The 21,587-nt window shown below is 44.0% G+C and overlaps 1 protein-coding gene across 3 annotated transcripts in view; it reads right to left on the bottom strand.

The window, feature by feature from the left end:
• The window catches only part of clip2 (CAP-GLY domain containing linker protein 2), a 91,656-nt gene extending 72,193 nt beyond the window's left edge, over nt 1-19,463 (bottom strand). Inside the window, exons 1-2 of one of the 3 annotated variants that reach the window (XM_055657930.1) lie at nt 18,724-19,463; nt 18,317-18,558 (exon numbers count right to left, since the gene is read on the bottom strand). In XM_055657930.1, the coding sequence (XP_055513905.1) occupies nt 18,317-18,431 (115 nt within the window). In that variant the 5' untranslated portion in view covers nt 18,432-18,558; nt 18,724-19,463. The other 2 variants (XM_055657933.1, XM_055657931.1) reach the window with 2 other exon arrangements.
• Between the last annotated feature and the right edge of the window lie 2,124 nt (nt 19,464-21,587).

Raw genomic sequence — 21,587 nt, forward strand, 5'->3', positions numbered from 1 at the left:
GATAGATGGCACCACTAATAAGGGTCAGCGATCTCACACAAATCCTTGGGAGGGAACTACAACCATTGTATTTAATAGTGGACCATGATCTGTCCTGGTCCACAGAGTGAGCATGTGGTCCAGGCCCCTCTGAATTACTGATTTCCTGCTGCTCTGTTGTGAAAGAGTTGGGACCTAAGCAAACTGATCAAATGGGTTTGATGGTAACTCCTTCCTCCATTGGGTGAGACAAGGTCAGGAGAACTTCAAAATGTGACAATATCTAACGCTATCCCAACTTCCTGAGGTGTCATCAAAGGGTTTAGTTTAGTTTTTTTTAGTTTACAGATACAGCATGGGAACAGGCCCTTCAGCCCACCGGGTCTCTGCCTACCAGCGATCCCCGCACATTAACACTATCCTACACCCACTAGGGACAATTTTTACATTTACCAAGCCAATAAACCTAGAAACCTTTGGAGTGTGGGAGGACCACAGGGAGAACGTACAAACTCCACACAGACAGCACCCGTAGTCAGGATTTAATCCGGGTCTCCGGCGCTGTAAGGCAGCAACTCTACCGCTGCGCCACTGTGTCCCCTGTTGTCAGTGTTAGCCACCTTCTCCATGTCAATTAAGATCAAGTATTGCGGAAGTATGTTCCTAAAAGCACGTTGACTTAGGGTGGTACAGTGACCCAGTGCCTGAAACCCGGGTTTGATCCCGGCTACGGGTGCTGTCGGGGCAGAGTTTGTTGTATCTCTGGGTATCCTCCCACTTTCCAATGACGTGTACGTTAATTGGCTTGTATAAATTGCTCCTTGTATGCAGAATGCAAAAGCGAGATTATATAGAATGAATGCATGGGAGGTCAGTGTGGACTGGGTGGGACGTATAACTAAAACTAACTTAGTTACTCATGGCGTGTTCAGCGAGGCAGAAATCTAAAATGATTGTTTATTCCCCCATTTAATGTTGAAGCCATTGAGTGTATAGGGTGACCATGTGCCTGGAAAAACTCACAATTAGTGTTGAGGTGAGGTGCAGACTTGAACATGAGGAGAAGGGAACATGCTGCAAAATCGAACACAAATAGAAAGCAGCACAGAACGGTAGTCCAGGCTTCAGCCGAGTTTAACAAGGGAATTAACAAGGGGATTTTGGAAAGAGGGTTGGACTAAACATTTCCAGCAAGATGCCAAGTGAAATCACAAAATGCAATCGCAAAATAGTGAGCTTCTAATTAGAAATAGAACTGGGTATTATGTGATGCTGGCAAACTTGCTTCTGAGAACAGTTGATATCTATTTGACAAGGTATGGGCAGGGCCTCAACCCAAGAGCAGGGCCTCAAACCAGTGCCATTGGAGATTGTAGAAAGTCATAAGTTTGAAACCCATAAGCAGAAGGGCAGGAGAGACAATTTGCAATTTCTCTAGTTTAAAAAAAAAATCAGATGCAGCTTTTCAATTTCGGATCACACGCAGTGAGACATATTTGCATGTCCAGCCCACGTCACTCACAAAACACACTGGATCAAACATTGAGACGGAATACAAGATGACTACATCCACAGAAAGGAAAAGGAATATCCAACTGCATGTTGGTGCAAATGCTGCATACAGATCATCAGCAGAGGTCAATAACAGCAGCTCCGTTATCAATGCAAGGTTATGTGAATCTGACTGGTGTCTAAGGGAGGGTTTGGCAAGAAGCCTCACTATTGTTGCAGAGGGAATCATTTAGCACAAGTGCATTCGTTCTGAACAGGAAGTATTAGAAACAAGGTCATTTTGAACACCACAATAAAACATTGACCTGCAGTATGTTGCCTCAGCTATGGAATAACACCCCAACGGGCTGCACTCCGGTGAAATTGCTGATGGACTAGGGACACAGAATGTGGGCGAGTCTCGCTCAGTCCAATGGTGGAAAGGCAGATAAAACTGCATAAGCATCAAAACGCAAGCTGCAAGAAGAAATGGTTCTGTCTGCGCAGACGATTGTCTGTACTGAGACCTCCCAGTATTTTGCAGTTGAGAAGACGGGATTTTAGGATATTAAAGGAAGTAGAGAATTCAAAACATTACCCCGAAGGTTTGGAGAAAAATTCGTAGAAGTTAACTGAGATCAATTTGCTCCTAGTGCAAGATATCCATGAATAAAACAGTGACTGAAGATGTTTCTGAAGTGAATATTGCCGTTGCTCATGAGCAAACATGTTATTTGTGTCAGCATTGAGTCCAACGATGAATAGATACATCAAGGCCAAGCTGTGAAATCAACAAAGGTATTACTAGTACCATTGCAAAGATCTTAGAGAAGGAGAGATCCTGTGTCTCCAAGTTAAATGTGCAAAATTTGTAAATACAGTAAACCATCCTTATAACAGACAACCGGGGCGGGGGCGAGAAAGGTGTTCATTATTGCCTATTGTACAGAGTAAGGGATTACCGAGTAATAGACTAGCATTGTATAAGTAGTAGAAACAAAGAACTGTGGATGCTGGTTAATACACTAAAGGACGCAAAGTGTTGGAGTGACACGGCAGGTCAGGCAACATCTCTGGAGAACATGGATAGGTGATGTATTGGGTCCAGACCATTCTTCAGACCCTCGGTCTGGAACTGGACCTAGAATCCAGGTGAGTTGACAGTCCAGGCCTGGTGGCGTCCGGGGGAGAGGTGAGAATCGACGGAGTCTTTGGTCGCAGCCCGCGGGGCAGCCATAGCGCAGGTAAGAGTTGGCATTGGCGGCAGGGACAGGCACAGCCGGGAAGCAGCCAAATGGCGCAGGCAGCCCAGCCTGGATGTGGCCATGGAGGATGTGCGGACCGCTGGGTGTCGGCAGCCCAACTTGGCCGTGAAGGTCGACAGGTTCATCCGCTATAACCAAAATGTGTTATTAAAAGGTCCATAATAATGATGGTTTCTGTATGTTTAATCACTTCCACATTTGTTTTTAGCAAGGGAAACTGCAGCAAACGCTACATTGTCTTTGAACAATGATTGTTGCTTTAAGGCTGCTACTCCTGTTAGGGACCGTGTCTTATGCCAAACTGCGCTCTGGGTGGCAACAATACATTTGACAGTTTAAGGGCCCTCACACAAACCTCGTTTGAGCTCAGATATGACAGTCTTCTTGAACACTGCAGTGTAGTCAGCAGCTCAGAATCCATTGAACACAAATACATTACAAAAACATCACCATCCTAAGAGGAAAGCAGTTGATTGTGGAATCCATTCATATGTTTTGAATGTCTGCCAACTAAATGCAAGAAAGCAGGAAGGCTCTGTGCAGCAGAGCAGTGTACAGGCTACACCAAAATAACCTCATCCTTACTTCTCTTGTTTCCAAAAAGCATGGGAGTCCCTCCAGTGATAAAACACCATTGAAGGCTGGAAATCATTGAGTTTAAGGTCATGTGTTGTCACCATAGCAACAACCACAAAAGTATTGACCTTTTTGCAATGGAAGCTCAGTTTCATGTTTGATCGTGCAGCCAGGTGTTGTCTTTCTTCCTCTTTTACTGAAATAAACTGGGCCCAATGTTAGGTTTATAGATGCTGCCGACTCACATTCAGATTCGTTTATTGTCATATACAGCAGGGTTGAATGGAATTCCTTGTTCACACGAAGCCTACAGAATAAACAGTACTGTCCTACGGTACAGATAAATATAGCAATAAATACTGCACAGACAAGACAGCAGAATGGTGCAAGATTATAATGCAAAATCTGTGCAGAATATGAGATGATAATAATGGAATAGATGAATGAGGCAGAGTAAAGAAGGGCCTGTCCCACCGTGATTTTTCGGCGACTGCCGGCGTAATATCAGTGTCGCCAAAAGATTTTGAACATTTCAAAACCCAGCGGCAACAAAAAAATGTTGCGACACTTGAAAAAACACCGCGCGTCAAACGTGATCACGCCGCGTCACGCCACCACCGCATCACGCCGCTAATTTTTTGGTGACCCGATACGTCAGTCGATGATGCCGGCAGTCGCCGAAAAAATCACCGAGTAGGAGTATGTGCCAGCACCTCCGGGAATGAGTTGTGAAAGAGATAATTGTTTCAGGAGCAAAAAACAAAGTGTTGACGGAACTCTGCAGGTCAGGCAGCATCTGTGGAGGGAATGGAAGGACAACGTTTCGGGATGCGGCCCATTCTTCAGACGGTTTTGGATGTCGGATAGCAGTGGGGAAAAAATGTTCTGGAGTCATTCGAGCTGTTGTATCTTCTCCGAGAAGGGAAATGGAGAAAGGGGAATGGCTGGGGTGGCAGGCATCCTTGATTGTCGTTACATGGGTCCGTAATCCTTATGTCATGCTGTCCCCCAAGATCCAGGTGGGACGTGAAAATGCTTGTAGAAACAGAGGCAGCAAAGATCAGGCCATCAGGTGCTCCTTCAAGTGATTTCCAGACCTCTAATCCAAAACACTTCTCATTCCTCCAGATGCTCTGGTTTCCTCCCACATACCAAAATACGCCATCAATGATTTTACCGAGTTGAGCTTTGGAGGTTTTCCTCTGGATGTCTGCAGCTTTCGAGACTTCCACTTGTAAACAGCTTAGCAACCACAGGTGTGACTCTGTGTCAGATAACTTCACAATGGAGACACAGTTCAAAATGCATGAGGTTGCAGCTGAACGCTAGCAAGAGGGATATCATACAGATGGATTAAATACGCTCACCCTGAGTTGAGTCTCATTTTCTATTTATTGCTTTCGGGTAGAGTCATACAACTTCAGCCTTACTTGTCCACGCAGATCAATATGCCCCATCTACACTAGTCCCACCTGTCTGTTTTTAGCCCATGTCCCTCTAAAACCATCCTATCCAGGTACCTGCCCAAATGTTTCTTAAACGTGAAGATAGTACTGCAGTTACCCGAGATTACAATAATTCTGTTCAATATATTATTTTCTCGACAGGCAAAGGGACTGTGCTGTGTTAGAATGGTGAGTGGCTAACAATAGATCTCGATTATATTTAATACCAAAGAGACAGGTAGGTCAACCCAGCTAAACAGGAGCATTTTTACTGGGCAATGCACTGTAATCCTATCTGTGGAGGCCGCAGCAGAAGTAAGGACGTTGACTGAATGGAAGGACAAGAATATGACCATAGCTGAAAGTGCTTTTACTGTCAAAGTTCCTGCCAGGTTGCCATGGCGGCAGAGAAAGGAGGTGTGGAACTCCACACACAATCTCCATTCAGCAAATGCACAGAGTCAGTGCAAAAAAAAAAAATAGTGGAGTCAGCAGAACAGTGACTGTTAAATCTGGAGCCAGCACTCGGTTCCTTACAAACATCCAGTTGATTACAATTTCAGGCCTATCCTCAGAGTTTAAACCTTCAAACACAACCAGCACCATAAATACATTTCTTTATGTCTCAAAGGAATCCCTGTCATGTGGAAAGAAACCTTTCTCTGCAAGTGGTGATTAATGGGCCTGATCGTGCGACACGTCCCAAGGTTGTGCGGGCGAGGTGGTACAGCTCGACGCACTCTGAACCTCTGCGGTGTTGCAAGCAAAACGTTCCAGGAGAAAGCTTCCATGCCCCTGGTGGGCAAGTCCATCTTCATCCTACTGTCCCTGCATTTAAACTCCAGATTAGTATGACTGATCTATCCAAGTTGTCGCATCCAGAAAAAATGGGAAAGAGCGGAAACACAGCAAAATAACAGTTATTTTTATTTAGCAAGAGCTGAGGGATAGATAAGGTGGTCTACAAACCTGCAGGCTGAAATATTTAGCAAATGGGAGGACAGAAGCTATTCGGGCTGCTGTGTGGGTTTCTGATTAGATAAACTAAACTTGGATCCACCCCATCAAAGCTAAAGTCATGTTAAACTTTAAGGCAGGATTAACAGTAGATGGTTTATTTCTAAGTGTTCTCAGGAAAGCCAAACAGCTCACAGGTAGGGTTGCGGGCTTTATGCCTTTGACAGTATTGACGTTGAATTAGATTTTATTGGAAAACATTTCAGATTTAAGGTTGGTTTCCTGAGGCAGATTTAGAACATCATTCTAGCTGGTCCATTGCTATTGTTCATCAATATCACTCAATATCACTGGGAAAGATCACATTTAGCAGAGTCATCCGAACATGCTGAGTTAGTGCACAGAGAGCCAGCCAGCATAGGGCAGGTCAAACAAGAGGGAAGCAGAGGGAATGTAAAGTAGGAACATGTGAGGTTAGTTGCATTGTTTGGAAGAGGAGGAAAACAGAATACTTTCTAAACAATGGGAAATGAGTAAGCATTTGGTTTACAGCGAATTTTTGGTTATGCAAAACATGAACACACAGGCATAATTAGGAAGGCAGGTGCAATGTTGGTGATTATTATACTGTAGGTCAGACTTGAGCGTTGAAATGCACAAGGAAGAATGTCTTTCCAGAAATTATTTACCAAACACACCTTCACCACTAGGCATGCGGCCCTGCAGATAATATCTCTTCAAGTCCACATCTAAGTACCTCATCAATGCTTTGACAGTTTCAATCTTCAAAGTTTCTGATCCATATTATAGGCAAAAATATTTTGACCCTGTCTTCCCTCTAATCCTTCTACCAACCTCTTTAAATCCATGCCTGGAATGGCTGGAACTGTGAGTGCACTCAAGTGAATGCACAAGATGTTTGCAGCACCAGTGACTGACAGCCATTTAGTTTGTTCTTCTGTCGTTGCAAATTTTAGTTGCACCAGAGGCCTTTACTGGCCAGGAGTTGCGATCGGGTGTGCAGGTGTTCAGGGAAGAGAGGGCCAGAGGGAATGTTGAAATCGGACTGCGAGAGAAGTGATTTGTGGGGAGAGAGTTCAATAGATTCTAGCAGAGACATTGGAGCCGAAAAGTGGAGCAGGAGGTGCGGTCGGCTTAAAGATCTGGCGTAGGAGGTAGGTTTAAAGGTTTGGGACAGAGATGGGTAAATGGCAGAAAATCAGGGCCTGGGGCTTGTTAGGAATGTGGTTTATGTACATTGAGGGCTCAAGTGGGTGTATGGAACACAAAGGGTGGTGGGTGTAAGGAACAAGTTGCCAGAGGAGATAGTTGAGGCAGGGACTATCCCCAACATTTGAGAAACAGTTATAGACAGGTACATGGATAGAACAAGTTTGGTGGGATTTGGACCAAATGCGGACAGGTGGGACTAGTGTACCGGGGACATGGTGGCCGGTGTGGGCATGTTGGGTTGAAGGGCCTGATTCCACACTGTATCGCTCCATGACTTAAATTATCAGGGCTTTGGTACCTCAAAGAGTATCAGAAGGATTGGGTTTCAGGGCATGTTACTCAGAGGACTTTGGAGCAAGATGGGTTTAGGAGGACTGGGGGAAGGAGCTGGTCCCGTATTGATAATGCATCCAGCACTAAGCTATTATAATCAAACTCTCCTGCGAGTGCTCAGCAATGGAGAACTGGCTGTGGTCTCACAGATCATAGAGAAGCTGTGACATCGATGGAGGGCGTTTGGCCCATTCTGATTATGCCGGTCAAAAAAAATGCTATCCACTTAATTCCACCTTCCAGTGGTGGGCGTGTAGCCCTGCAGCTGACAGTGCCTAAAGTGCACATCCACGTACAGCTTCAATGTTTAGTTTAGTTTAGGGATACAGCGCGTAAACAGGCCGCGTCCGGGTCCGCGCCGACCAGCGATCCCCGTACATTAAAACTATCCTACACTCACTAGGGACAATCTTTACATTTACCAAGCCAATTAATCTACAAACCTGTACGTCTTTGGAGTGTGGGGGGAAACTGAAGATCCCTGAGATCTCTCCCACACAGGTCACGGGGAGAATGTACAAACTCCGTACAGACAGCACCCGTAGTCAGGATCGAGCCCGGGTGTCCGGCGCTGTAAGGCAGCAACTCTACCGCTGCGCCACCGTGCCGCTATGTGATGAGGCTTTCTGTCTCAACCACCTTCTCAAACAGCGAGTTCTAGACCTCAACCAACTCTAACACACGCACGTTGGGCCACAGCACATTGTTGGGATGTGGGAGGAAGCTGGAGAACCCATCAGACACTTGTGTAGTCAAAGAGAAAACAGGCAGACTCCACACACACGCCACCTGGGTTATTACAGCTGCAAGTGCACATTATATGCAATTAATTAACAAAATCCAGCATTTAAAGCTCAAGTAAGGAACAATGTAATGCTGGTCCAATCCTTTTTAAAGATGTGAATACTCATGTGGCCATGTGGGTTTTTGCTTGATCACAAGTCATTAAGGTTTTTAATATGATATTGACAATGCTATATCGGTAATTAAAATCACTTGGAGAAACTAGGAGCTTTGAGTCACCTACAGGAATAATCAGAAACTCAGAATTCAGGAGTGTTTACTGGAGAATGGAAAACGACGAGCTCTGCCAGATCTCAAGTTATGCCACGGTTACCGACCTCTCCACAAGGCAGCAGGTGTGGAAATTGCAGCATCACATTTTCATTGAAAGCTTAGCAGCAAAAGCATCATCATCCAAAGTATGGCATCAATCAACTGGACCCAAATATAAAACTTTAAATGACATATTTTGCGTCATTTGATTGAAGAAGTTAATTCACTCATTGAGCGGTTTACAATTGTATAAATCTGTCTATTTCAATAATCAGGAAAACAGACAGGCCTGGAATTTCTTTACAGCTAGCAGAGGTGAGCTAAGTGATCGCTATCAAACAGTGATGTTCTTTTTACAACCATGTTCTCGGGATATCTAAATCCAAATTTTATTAGTTATTTATGTTATGACATCAGTTGGAAGCTGCATACCAAATCTTGTTGCGCTTATGTGCAATGACATTAAAAGATATTTTTATTATTATTCCTTCTCTACTCCCAGAATTGTCAATAATTCCTTTCCCTCCACAGATACTGCTCAATCTGCTGAGTTTCTTCAGCAATTTCCAGCATCTGCAGTCTCTTGCGTCTCCACAACATTGTCTGTCTGTTTGACATTGCAGAAGAATGCTTGAGGTTGCAGGGAGATATGGATGGTTTGGCTTGTTGGCCAGAAAAATAGCAAATGCAATTTGATCCAGAGCAGTGTGTGAGATTGATGGTGGTAGGTATATGGAAGAAACTGCCAGAGGAGGTGGCGTAGGAAGAAACAATTGCAACATTTTAAAAAGGCTTTCGGATAGGAAGAGAGTAGAGAGAGATATGGATCTAATATAGGCAAATGGGATCAGTACAGATATTATCATGATCAGTATTGATGAGTTCGACCAAAGGGCCAAAGTCTGTGCTGCACAGCTCAGTGACTCCATGAAGACACTTCAAACTTGAAAACCAACTCAGAATCTGTCTACTCATTTTTCTCCAATGGAAATGCTGAACAAGCTACATATCACTCACTGCCCTTGACACCAAACTGGATGGTAACTGGAGTGGCAAATTGCTGACTTCTGGCATAAACTTCACTGAGAAAATTGAGCAGAGGAACAAAAATAAAACTGGGAAATCGGTCTAAAATAATGAATATATAGATACAGCATTCCAAAAACAAACCGACAGCCACATACAAGGAAAGATGGGGTAGGTAATCAGCGAAGAAAGATGCGGCAAGAGCATTTCAGGAATTGAGGCCTTATACTGTATGTAAGAAGGAACTGCAGATGCTGGTTTAAACCGAAGATAGACACAAATAGCTGAAGAAACTCAGCGGGACAGGCAGCATCTCTGGAGAGGAATGGGTGACGTTTCGGGTCAAGACCCTTCTTCAGACCGGTTAGGGATAAGGGAAATGAGAGATATAGACGATGATGTAGAGAGATAAAGAACAATGAATGAAACATATGCATAAAAGTAACGATGATAAAGGAACCATGCCTTGTTAGCTGTTTGTTGGGTGAAAACGAGAAGATGGTGGGACTTGGGTGGGGGAGGGATAGAGAGAGAGGGGCCGGGGCTGCCTGAAGTTAGAGAAATCAATATTCATACCTCTGGGCGTTAAGCTGCCCAAGCGAAATAGGTGATCCCTTTGCATTCTCCACCTTTCTATCATACAACTATTTCATCTCTTTCTTACTCCCCTTTTCTTATTGCTTCATCTTTTTCTTTTCCTTCACATCCATCCTCTTCTCTGCTTCACTATATTTCCCTCCTCTCCCCTTTTCTACTGCAGCTGTGACTGGGTGACTGGAAAGGAGCTGTGATCTGGCTGTGATACGTGTGTTGGTCTGGGCCTCATCGATTGCTCCCAGCAAAGAGCTCGGCTGACAGAACTTGCGGCTGCACGGTGCTGCTCCCACGGCAGAATCGTGACCAATCTCTGCCTCCTAATCCCATTTTCCTGCCTTCTCCCCATAACACCCGACACCCAAATTAATCAAGAATTTGCCTATCTCTGTCATAAAAATATCCACTGACTTGGCCTCCACAGCCGTCTGTGGCGATGAGTTCCACAGATTAACTACCTTCTGACTAAAGAAGTTCCTCCTCACCTCCTTTCTAAAAGAGCTCCCTTCACGTACTAAATTATGGTGTTTCCCATTTTAACCTATTTGAGATACAATGGGCAGATCACATTAAACCTGACACAGTGACGTTTTGTTCCTAGTATTGACCTCCACTACAATGTTATTCAGTGCGCCAGAGTATAATGAGGGATTTTAGAAGGACACACTGCGATCATAGGACTGCTCTTTCGATCTGAACATAATAGAATACAAAGCAAAATCCCAATAATTCATACAGTTTATTGATAACCACTTTTTCCCTTGAGGGAAGTATTGCTTGTCATCCACGAGTTGTATTGGAGGGAAACCTGGGGCAATAACAGACGATTCGAAAAGAGAACAAGACAGGCTTGTTTTCGGTTGATGAATTGTCCATGGCATGGGTGAAGGGCTTCAGCTCAGTGATTCATTCCCAGTCTTTGGAACCCATAATGGTACAGACACAGGCTGGAACATGAATCAAAAAACAAGTGTAGCAGAAATGACTGTTGCCCTGTTCTAATCTGAATGATAAGTGCACTCCTCGCAAAGCCCTTTCTCCATCAGTTTAATGGAGGTCATAGCCCACTTACTTTCTGAATGACAATTATAAAAAAAAATTAAACTGGAAGAATTACTGCCTTCATTCAACCCTGATATTATACCAAGTGTTTTTTGACATGGCACAAATGAACTCCAGGGCCTTTGATAGTGTATTTGTTCATTGGTCTGGATTGATTCGGTTATAAACCTACTGGCTCTCTGTTACAACAGCTGCACATTCAGTCTTAAACCAGAACTAACAGCTGCTTACTAGCTAAGGTATCTTTCATGGTTAGTCCTACAAGTGTCCCAAGCCCAGTCCATTAAAGTGGCAAGTATTTGGAACAATTGAAAACCAACATTTGAAAGTACTGTTTTATATTAAGCTTTCCTTAATGTTAATGGAGTTTAGACAATCAACAGAGCTAGGTTTGGACCAAGCTACAGCTTTAAGTTCGTACAGCATTTTGTGTTAAAATGGCGATAATTGAAGTTTAAATTTAGAGGGAGATTTTCCCATCTTTACCTCCTTTAAAAGGAAATTCCAGCCATCCTGGAATCTTTGTAAGAAGAAGGCTCATAAGAAATTTGAGTGTACGATGAGCTTGGGCAAGGGGCTTTTAAAAGCATCTTTGTGATATGCATGTTAAAATATTTTAAAAGTCTAAAAATGTGCAAAAATTGAATTTCTACATATTCTTAAAAACAAAGACATTTCAGAAAGTTGAACACGTCAACATATGAAAATGAAAACTGCAGTTGTCAACGGTGGTGTGAATTTTACATTAATTATAAAACCAGTTGAAACACATTACGTCACCAGATCATTGCAAGAATTGTGTAGAAAAAGGGGGAATTGGAGGCTTTGAGGATTATAACTGCTGTTGAATTGAGATATCGAATCAAATGAGGTAACTGGTCAAGGGGTCCTGAACTTCCAGATTGACCAAGTGAAGAACACCAGCCAACCCTTCCATAAAATGGAATCCGTAAACGAGGGTACAATCCAATTCTTCTCTACATCAATGCAGACATTGGACTTTGTCTCTGGGCTGTACAGTACAGTATTGCGATGTACTGCTGATAATTATATTCTGCACTTTGTATCTTTCACTTCGCTCTCCCTATTGTATTTGAGTTCGGTTTAATTATATTTACAGGTATGTATAAGATTATCTGATTTGATTGGATAGCATGCAAAACAACGTTTTTCATTGTTCCTCAGTATACACGACTATAATAAACCTAAACCAGACCCCGCAAGGCCTGCCAGTTATCTGGAGATTTTAATTACTTTTAAGGACAAAGTTTAGTTTCCAAATCAAAATGGCAGTATCAACAGTCTCACAAGATTGCAAATCATAGTTTCACTATACCTCAACTCTGTTTACCTCATGCATCCCCATATCCCTTGATACTCATTACATAAAGGACCTATTCAACGTTGACGTTATGGCAACAACCACTGCCTTTCATAGGAGATATTCTGAAATTGTTAATTGTTAACAATGTTCTCTTCACTTCCCTTTCTGAATGGCTTATATAAACTTTAAGATGATATCCTTTGATTTCTATATCAGAAACAAATAATTTATTGGTATTTATCCTACCAGATGCTTTGAGCATTTTATACACCTCATCCAGACCAAATTTCAATCTTATCATTCATTATGGTTTTGTCTGTAACTATGATTGAGAGTACCTGAAAACATGTTTAATGGTTGTGCTAATTATAACAATACGGTGAAGGTTGGTAAGCATGAAGGAGAATGGATTAGTTGGATCTGTTCGATAAGGCAGTTTAAATAAGGTGGAACAATGATCATATGCTTAAAGAGGGAGCAAGGCATTAAAAAAAGGCTTTATAATAAATTTTATAATAGAAAATTATAACATACTTTTAATAAAGTACACCGAACATCTTTCTCAGGATTTCCAACAGCATTGTGCAGTCAATGCACTTCTAAAGCCTGGATACCGACCGCTATAGAATGGGAAGGTCGTGTCTTGCAAACTTGATTGTATTTTTTCAGAAAGTATACCAATGGGGAAACTCATTCTACAATGTTATACTGGTCACGTTCACACATTTGGTTTGCATACGGATTAATGTTGTCAGATTCAGTCTTGGAGCAGACTTCAACAAGCCATTCATGAAAATAAAGATATTCCGAGACGCACCACACCGCAACAAACACAAAAGCTCTACTCTGTGCCTCATAGACTGTACAGCTGTGGTCTGATGTAATACTAGTTGGGTCCCACCCCTCCTCCCTCTCTCAGCATCTCACACCGTCTGTGCTAAGCCCAGTGGTTTGGCCTCCAATACAGTCCAATACTTCAGTGCGATTTTGGTATAACAGTAGACAAAGAAATCTCTCCTCTCAATGCCTCCTCATGCTCTAAATCATTCCGAGTGAAATCTCACATACAGAACCAGTGCCCATAGAGATGTTACCTGGGTGTTACTGAGTCCTGGAAGATGTTAAGCAACAGCACTGGTAGTGCAGAAATTAGAGAATCATAGAAAGTTACTGCACAGAAGACCATTCCGCCCATGCTGACTAACAGTGACCTGTTTAGGTTGCTGCTGCTGCCCATTTGTCATCTTACTGTACATTAGGTGACAACACAATATCTGGATCTTTTCAATGAGAGCTCCAGCCATTAGCATCTTTGCAGACAGTAAGTTCCAAATTGCAGCAGCTCTCAAAAAACATTCCTCAGCTCTCAAACCTTCCTCAAACCTTCCACATATTCCTACTATTCTACACTCTTTCCATATTAATCCAATCATCTAGAGAAAGAAGCCCTTTCTGACTTCCTGTACCTGTACACCACATGATTAAAACTCCCTCAGCCTCCTGGGTAAAAAAAAAACCCCACTCTAGCCAATCTTTCTTCAAAACTATAATTATCCAACTCTGTGAACTATCCCTTTCTCTCTTGAGATATTACATCTCTCCAATCTCCAAAAACAATATATTGTCAGTCAAGTACTTCTGCTGGACACAAAATGCTGGAGTAACTCAGCGGGACAGGCAGCTTATCTGGGGAGAAGGAATGGGTGACGTTTCGGGTCGAGGCCATTCTCAGACTGATGTCAGGGGAGTGGACGGGACAGAGATAGAATCTAGTCGGAGACAGTAGGACTGGTTTGAGAAATGAGAATGGGGAGGGAACGGAGAGGGAAAGCAAGGGGTATTTGAAGTTAGAGAAGTCAATGTTCATACCGCTGGGGTGTGAGCTACCCAAGCAAAAATATGACGTGCTGTTCCTCCAATTTGCACTGGGCCTCACTCTGACAATGGAGGAGGCCCAGGACAAAAAGATCAGATTGGGAATGGGAGAACGAGTGCTGAGCAACCGGGAGATCAGGTAGGTTAAGGCGGACTGGGCGGAGGTGTTCAGCGAAACGATAGCCGAGCCTGTGCTGGGTATCGCCAATATACAGGTGTTGACACCTGGAACAGTGGATACAGTAGATGAGGTTGGAGGAGGTGCAAGTGAACCTCTGCCTCACCTGAAAAGACTGTTGGGGTCCTTGGATGGAGTCAAGGTGGGAGGTAAAGGGACAGGTGTTGCATCTCCTGCAGTTGCAGGGGAATGTACCTGGGGATGGGGATGGGGATGGTTTGGGTGGGAAGGGACGAGTTGACCAGGGAGTTGCAGAGGGAACAGTCTCTGCGGAAAGCAGAAAGGGGTGGAGATGGGAATATGTGGCCAGTAGTGGGATCCTGTTGGAGGTGGCAAAAATGCTGAAGGATAATATGCTGTATGCGATGGCTGATGGGGTGGAAGGTGAGGACAAGGGGGATTCTGTCTTTGTTACGAATGGGGGGAGGGGGAGCAAGAGCAGAGCTGCAGGATATCGAGGAGACCCCAGTGAGAACCTCATCCATAATGGAAGAGGGGAACCTCCGTTCCCTAAACAATGAGGACATCTCCGATGACCTGGTATGGAAAACCTCATCCTGGGACACAGATGTGGCATAGACGGAGGAATTGGGAGTAGGGGATCGAGTCTTCACAGGAAGCGGGTGGGAAGAAGTGTAGTCTAGAGAGCTAGGGGAGTCTTCTGTTACATGCACTGTCGTCAAATGGCAACCAATTTTTCACACAGCATGTTCCCCTTAAGAGTAATGTGAGAGTTAGATGTCATGTCTTAGTGATGCAGGTTGATGCACATTGACTAGAAATCTGGGGACAAATCTCCTTTTCTTTCTCCTTGAATATGGCCGAGAGGCGTTTCATATTAGTTTCTGAGGACAGATAGGGCCTCAGTTTGAGGTGTCATCTGAAGGATCTCATATCTGCCATTGCTGCACCAGCTCAAGACAGGGCCTTGTGCTTCAGTAGATGAAATGGGATTTCTGATTGCGGAACCAATCCAAATTACAGGCCTCCGTCAAGCAGCGGTCTGTCCAAGCTCACATGCCATCTGCTCTTGTAGTCCCTCTCGTCTGGAGCACACTAACCAAGCCAACTAACTAGTGTGGCCCAGAGAAGTATGTGTTCAGTTCTTACCTCAACAGCATGTATAGAGAGAGAATATTTAGTGCAGACCCTAAAGCCCGAGCAACCAAAGATGTACCGGCCACTTGGATAATAGCTATAATTGGGGGATCCCATAAAAGCCAAGTTGCACAAGTGCAGATATCTTGTGGAGGTTGTGGAGATTTAGAAGCTTGCAGAGATGTGCAAGGCTGTGTAATGGCATGGCTGTGGAGGGATAGCAAGGATGAGCATTTTAAATTTGGGAGCCTCTATGTACCAAGAAGAAGTATGTGGTGAGCTGGATTTGGCAAGAGTTAGATTACAGTCAATGTCATTATGTGGCTGAGAGAGCTGCAGAATAATCGAGTCAATAGCACCATAGGTATAGGAGAGGGTTTCATCAGCAAGGTGAGTGGTACAAGGCAGACTTAATGATGATGCAGATATCTGATAACCTGGTTCATCATCAAGACTTGCCACTGAGAGAGATGGAGTTGGTGGTTTATAAAACAGAGATCCAAAGCAATGACTTTAATATTTGATCGGGGGGAGTTTCTAATCATCCAATACAACCTGCCTGAGATTGGAAGGGGCAAGAGAGGTGATGAGGATGTGGAGCTGGCTCTTGTTAGTGCAACCCGATGTGTTTTGGACCAGAGATAAACACAAAATGCTGGAGTAACTCAGCGGGATAGACAACATCTCTGGATAGAATGAATGGGTGATATTTCGGGTCGAGACCCTTCTTCAGACCATTCTTGATATTATCAAAGGGCAGCATGCAAATAAGAAATAGATTCTTGAAGGAACACCACAGGTAACATGCAATGTGGGAACAGAAGCCATGAACTAAATTGACCCAACATGTAACAATGAAGTATAATATTATAGATAAGACTTGGAAAGATTATTTGGGAAGATGGTGTGGCCAACAGTGCTAAAGGTTGCAGGCAAGTTGAAAAGGGTGATGAGGGCTTGGGCAATGATATCACAGTCACCTTGAATGCAATATTTGAATTTAATAGAAGGCATTTTATTGTGTAACTATTTTGACTCAAATCTGAACAATTAAACATGCCATTAAAACATTTTCCTATTAAAAAACATATCGTTTTTAATAGGTTTTGATTGTTTATGAAAGGCAGTACAGTAGCAGAATTAGTTCAGCCACTGCCTTACAGCACCAAATACCCTGGTAACTCCTCATCTTGGGTGCTGTCTGTGTGGAGTTTGCATGTTCCCTTTGTTATTGCCAGGGTTTCCTCTGGGTGCTGCCATTTCCTCCCACATCTTGAAGATCTGCAGGGCAGTAGGTTAATTAACCATTGGCCCTGGGGTAGAATCTGAGAGTAGTTTAAGGGAATGGGAATGGGGGTGTGGGGGTTGGGGGATTAGGGGGCAGTGAATAAAAATGGGTAATAGACACAAAAAACTGGAGTAACTCAGTGGGTCAGGCAGCATCTCTGGAGAAAAGGAATAGGTAACATTTCAGGTCGAGACCCTTCTTCAGAATGAGAGTCAGGGGAAAGGGAAATGAGAGATATAGACGGTACATAGGTGAAATGAATGAAAGATATGCAAAAAGCGACAATTATCAAGGAAAGGTGGGGCCCACAATGGTCCATTGTTGGGTGTGGGGTAGGTGATAATGAGTTACACAGACAGTGAAACTAATACAATGACTTGGGTGGGGGTGGTGGAGAGAGAGGGTTTGCAAGGGTTACTTGAAGTTAGATAAATCAATATTCATATCGCTAGGTTGTAAGCTGCCCAAGCGTAAAAAAATGGGATCAAGTCACATGGGTGGTGTTGTCTCAGTGGGCCGAATGGCCTGTTTCTGGTCTGCATTCCTCTACAAACACACTTGTAAATGCTCTTCTTCCATTGAGTTTCGCTGGTCAGCTCAGAGATAGCTAGCACTAGGAATGCCAGGGGAATCCACTTCAAGGCAAGGGCAGATTTGGTGGGATGATCAGGGGTCAACATGGGTGGTGAGCAGCACCAGGGACATCCCAGATCAATATTCCAGGGATAGAATCTGATAGCCATGGGAGATGACAGCACATTCCGTGGTCCAGGTAAGGAACACAAGAGAAATAAATTGGCATTTCCTTATTAACCTAGATCATTCCACTATGTTCTACATCACAGTTAATCTTAGCACAGGCTCCTAATTTCAACCAATAAAGAGTATTTATTCGTCCATTTTACAAACATCTACATTTCATTGAATGAAAACCACCCGTCATCAATGTGATGGTGCAGCACATTTCAGGGGCAGTGATTGGGGATGGGGGGGGGGGGGGGGGGTAAGATTCTTTATCTTATATTCTCAAAGGTACTTTTAATCACCCAACAAAAATTGTGATTACGAAATCACAAAATTGTCAGTGTCTTGAAAGTTGCAGAATATACCACTGTTCAATTATTGATAACAACGAACTCGTATTTAAAGAGCACCTTGAATATAGCACAAATCTTCAAAAGCAGCATCGTTGAGCTAAATTTGATACTGAGCCACATCATAATAGGCGGGTTAATGTCAGTAATAACTCGGACGGTCAAGTGACAGATAGGGTTCCAGCCCCGTGCAAATTTACCTCACAATAGCGCCAAGGTGCTTTGTGCATTTGAAGGCGTCAGATTTGATGCCAGTCCCTAGGACGGGTGCGTAAGGAGAGGAAAAAAGGCAAACAAAGAATTTGTGTGAAGGGCTCTCTTAGCCCACCGAGAGAAACGCAGTCACCATGTTATGCTGAGAATGTAGCTACTGGTACTATTCATTTTCTCTACCAAAGACAGCGGTTTCTCCGGGGCGGTGCTCTGTGTCTCGGCCTCTTACCTTCCTTGGGTCCGGCTGCCGCTGCAGTGCCTCGGCCCATTGGGCTGGAGCTGGAACTGGAGTGCTTGTTGACCCGTCCGGGGGCTTTCAGCCCACTTGGCTTTAGCAGGCTCATCTCAATAACGTCTGCCTTCCTTTCTCCCCGGTGCAGACAATGCTTGTTCTCTAGGAGGAGCGGGGATTAGCACTGGCTGCTTCACGCATCTCCCCAGCCCGTCACTCCCCTCTCATCCTTACAAGACCTAATTGTTAACCAGAAAGACAGAGAGAGAGAGAAAAAAAATCTGCATCACAGCCGTAATCAACCCACTGACCCTCCTGCAGAAATCAGCGGTAGCCCACCCCCATCTCCGTGATCCGCGACCCGCTTTACATCCAGGAGAGGTCCCTTTATTCAGCATCCTTACCGTGTCTTTCCTCTCATCCAGCTCGTTGCGCTACGCCGATTGATTATTGGTGCTCTCGCTCCCTCCCTCCCGCCCCTGGGCTGCTATCCTACCGCAGCCTCCCCGCCTCTCCCTTTGGCTGCCCGTGTAGGATGCAGGAGAGCCGAGGAAAGCTGACAGCACCCAGTCACATGGAGCCGCACACACTTGCACACACCCGCGTCCCCTTCATGCCAGTGTGCGGATTGGAGCAATGAAGCATCGCACGTTTTTCCTGGTCATTCAGAAATCCGGAACCCAAGGAGCTGTCCAATGCTGCGCTTTCTGCAACAATAAAAGCAGCATTCACACGAAAGCCACCGAATGAGTGTGTGTCCCCCCCCCCCCCCCCAGACTGACTGAGCGAGCCGCCCTTAATTCTGGACAACCAGCACCAGGAGACTGGCTCGTATCCAATGCAGTGTTTTTTCAAGCAGGAGGGGGGTTCACAGTTCACTGGAAGGCTGTGATTGACTCCCAGCTCTGCTGAGTAAATGAACAAAAGGAAAAGTGATAGGGGGAGGGCGCTGTCTCCCCCCAGCTGCCTCTTGTTTCTTCGCCAGCCTGCCTTATGTTTTATTCATTGGGGAAGCAGCTGGGACAGGAAATGAATGTCAAACAAAGGCGGAAGCTCAATTCTGGTTGAAGTGCTGCTCCTCTCGATCTGCTGCAGAAAATCCTGTCGGGACAGTGTTGAGGAAGGAGTTTTGACAGCTTCACTCTGCCGCGACACTTTAATCACTCCCCAACAAGCATCGGTATTTTTTTTAAATCAAGGCTTTAACAAAAAATATTAAAATATCATACGCGTGACCCCAGGTTGGCATGAGATTCATTTTTTTGTATACAGTTCTGTACAAGTATCGCCATTTATAGTGATGCCTGTACTGAACGGTATACAATAATGCATTTCACTGTACCTCGGTTCATGTGACAATATAGCACCATTGAGTGAGAGGTTGACAAAAATGCTGGAGAAACTCAGCGGGCGAGGCAGCATCTATGGAGCGAAGGAATAGGTGACATTTCGGGTCGAGACCCTTCTTCAGACCCTGAAACGTCACTATTCTTTCCTCCATAGATGCTGCCTCAACCGCAGAGTTTCTCCAGCATTTTTGTCTACCTTCGATTTTTCCAGCATCTGCAGTTCTTTCTTAAACATTGAGTGAGAGGTAATCGGAACAATTCTTGGTACTGTGGAAACAAGGAATTGCAGATGCTGATTACTACACAAAGTGCTGGAGTAATTAAGCAGGTCAGCCAGCATCTCTGGTGAACATGGAGAGGTGATGTTTTGGGTCGAGATACCAAATGTCACACGTCTATGTTCTTCGGAGATGCTGCCTGACCTGCTGAGGTACTCCAGGACTTTGTGTCCCTTTGTTTTTAATTATTGGTTCTATCATTTAATCTTACTGGCATTGCGCATTGGGCTCTGTCCTCTATTCTTGAATATCTGCGGGCACTTGTTAAGTTTATATGTGAAGGCCTGTCGTCTTAGCAAGATATGGAAGGCTGCTGACAATCCATACATCTGTCATAGAGTCATATAGCCCTTCAGCACAACTTGCCTACGTTAATCAACATGCCCCATCTAAACTAGGCCCACCTACCTGTGTTTGGCCTATATCCCTCTAAACCCGTCCTATCCATGTACCAAAGACAGACACAAAATGCTGGAGTAACTCAGAAGGTCAAGCAGCATCTCCGGATAGAGGGAATGGGTGACGTTTTGGGTCCAGACTCTTCGAAGCATCACCCATTCCTTCTATCCAGAGACGCTGCCTGTCCTGCTGAGTTACTCCAGCATTTTGTGTCTATCTTCAGTGTAAACCAGCATCTGCAGTTCCTTCCGACACTATCCATGTACCATGTACACCTGAATACAGTGCTGCAGTATTAATACAGCACAAAGAAGCTGGGTGGGACATCTTAAATAATAATCTACAGGACTTGGGTCCAGGAAGATATTGAATATCTCCTTGTCATCTAACTGCTTGGTGAGAATGCATTTGTGCATTTTCACCTCATTTTCTATTGATTGCAAACATTGTTAAGTAAAGTACTAAATCACTGGCAAAAACCAAAGATTTGAACAAACAATTGTACAGGTGTTGAATGCTGGAAAATCGAAGGTACACAAAAATGCTGAAGAAACTAAGCAGATGCAGCAGCATCTATGGAGCGAAGGAAATAGGTAACGTTTCGGGCCGAAACCCTTCTTCAGACTGATACTTAGGTCTTTTACTGGTGTTACCATTCTCTAAAACATGGTGCTGAGTTGCTACGCTTTGGGTTGAGAATACTAAAGCCTAAATTTAATTATAAATGAATTTGACTTAGAAAGAATAATTCAGTATTATCAACATTTCTGTAACACCCAGCTCTTATAGAGTGGCTGTAAATACATAGAGGTTAGAAGAAATAATAGAAACAAAGTGAAGTGGCAGTTATGTTGGTGACCTCACCCTCTGTTAATCTGATAATATCCAGGTCCTTATTAAATAGTGAGGGAAACAAACAAAAAAAACACCATCAAAGTCGACCTGAGTAATAATACCAGCTATAAAAATTAAATTAAGGGAGAAAGCAGTTAGCTGAAAGGAGGAAAAGGTCAGAAAGTTAAAGATTAACCACAGCACATATGCATTGGTATTATTAACACAGTTATGGCAGTAAGCCACACAATGCTTAAGTTAAGTTAACAACAAAAAACCCCAGAAAATTCTACAAACACTCAGCAGGTCAGGCAGCATCTGTGGAGGGAGAAACAGAATTGATGGTTCGGGTCAAAGATCCATGGCCCGTGATTAAATTGCAGGGCGAGTAGGTAGTGTTCTTTACTA

Source organism: Leucoraja erinacea, chromosome 28 (genome assembly GCF_028641065.1).
Source record: "Leucoraja erinacea ecotype New England chromosome 28, Leri_hhj_1, whole genome shotgun sequence".
Classification (NCBI taxonomy): Eukaryota; Metazoa; Chordata; class Chondrichthyes; order Rajiformes; family Rajidae; genus Leucoraja; species Leucoraja erinaceus.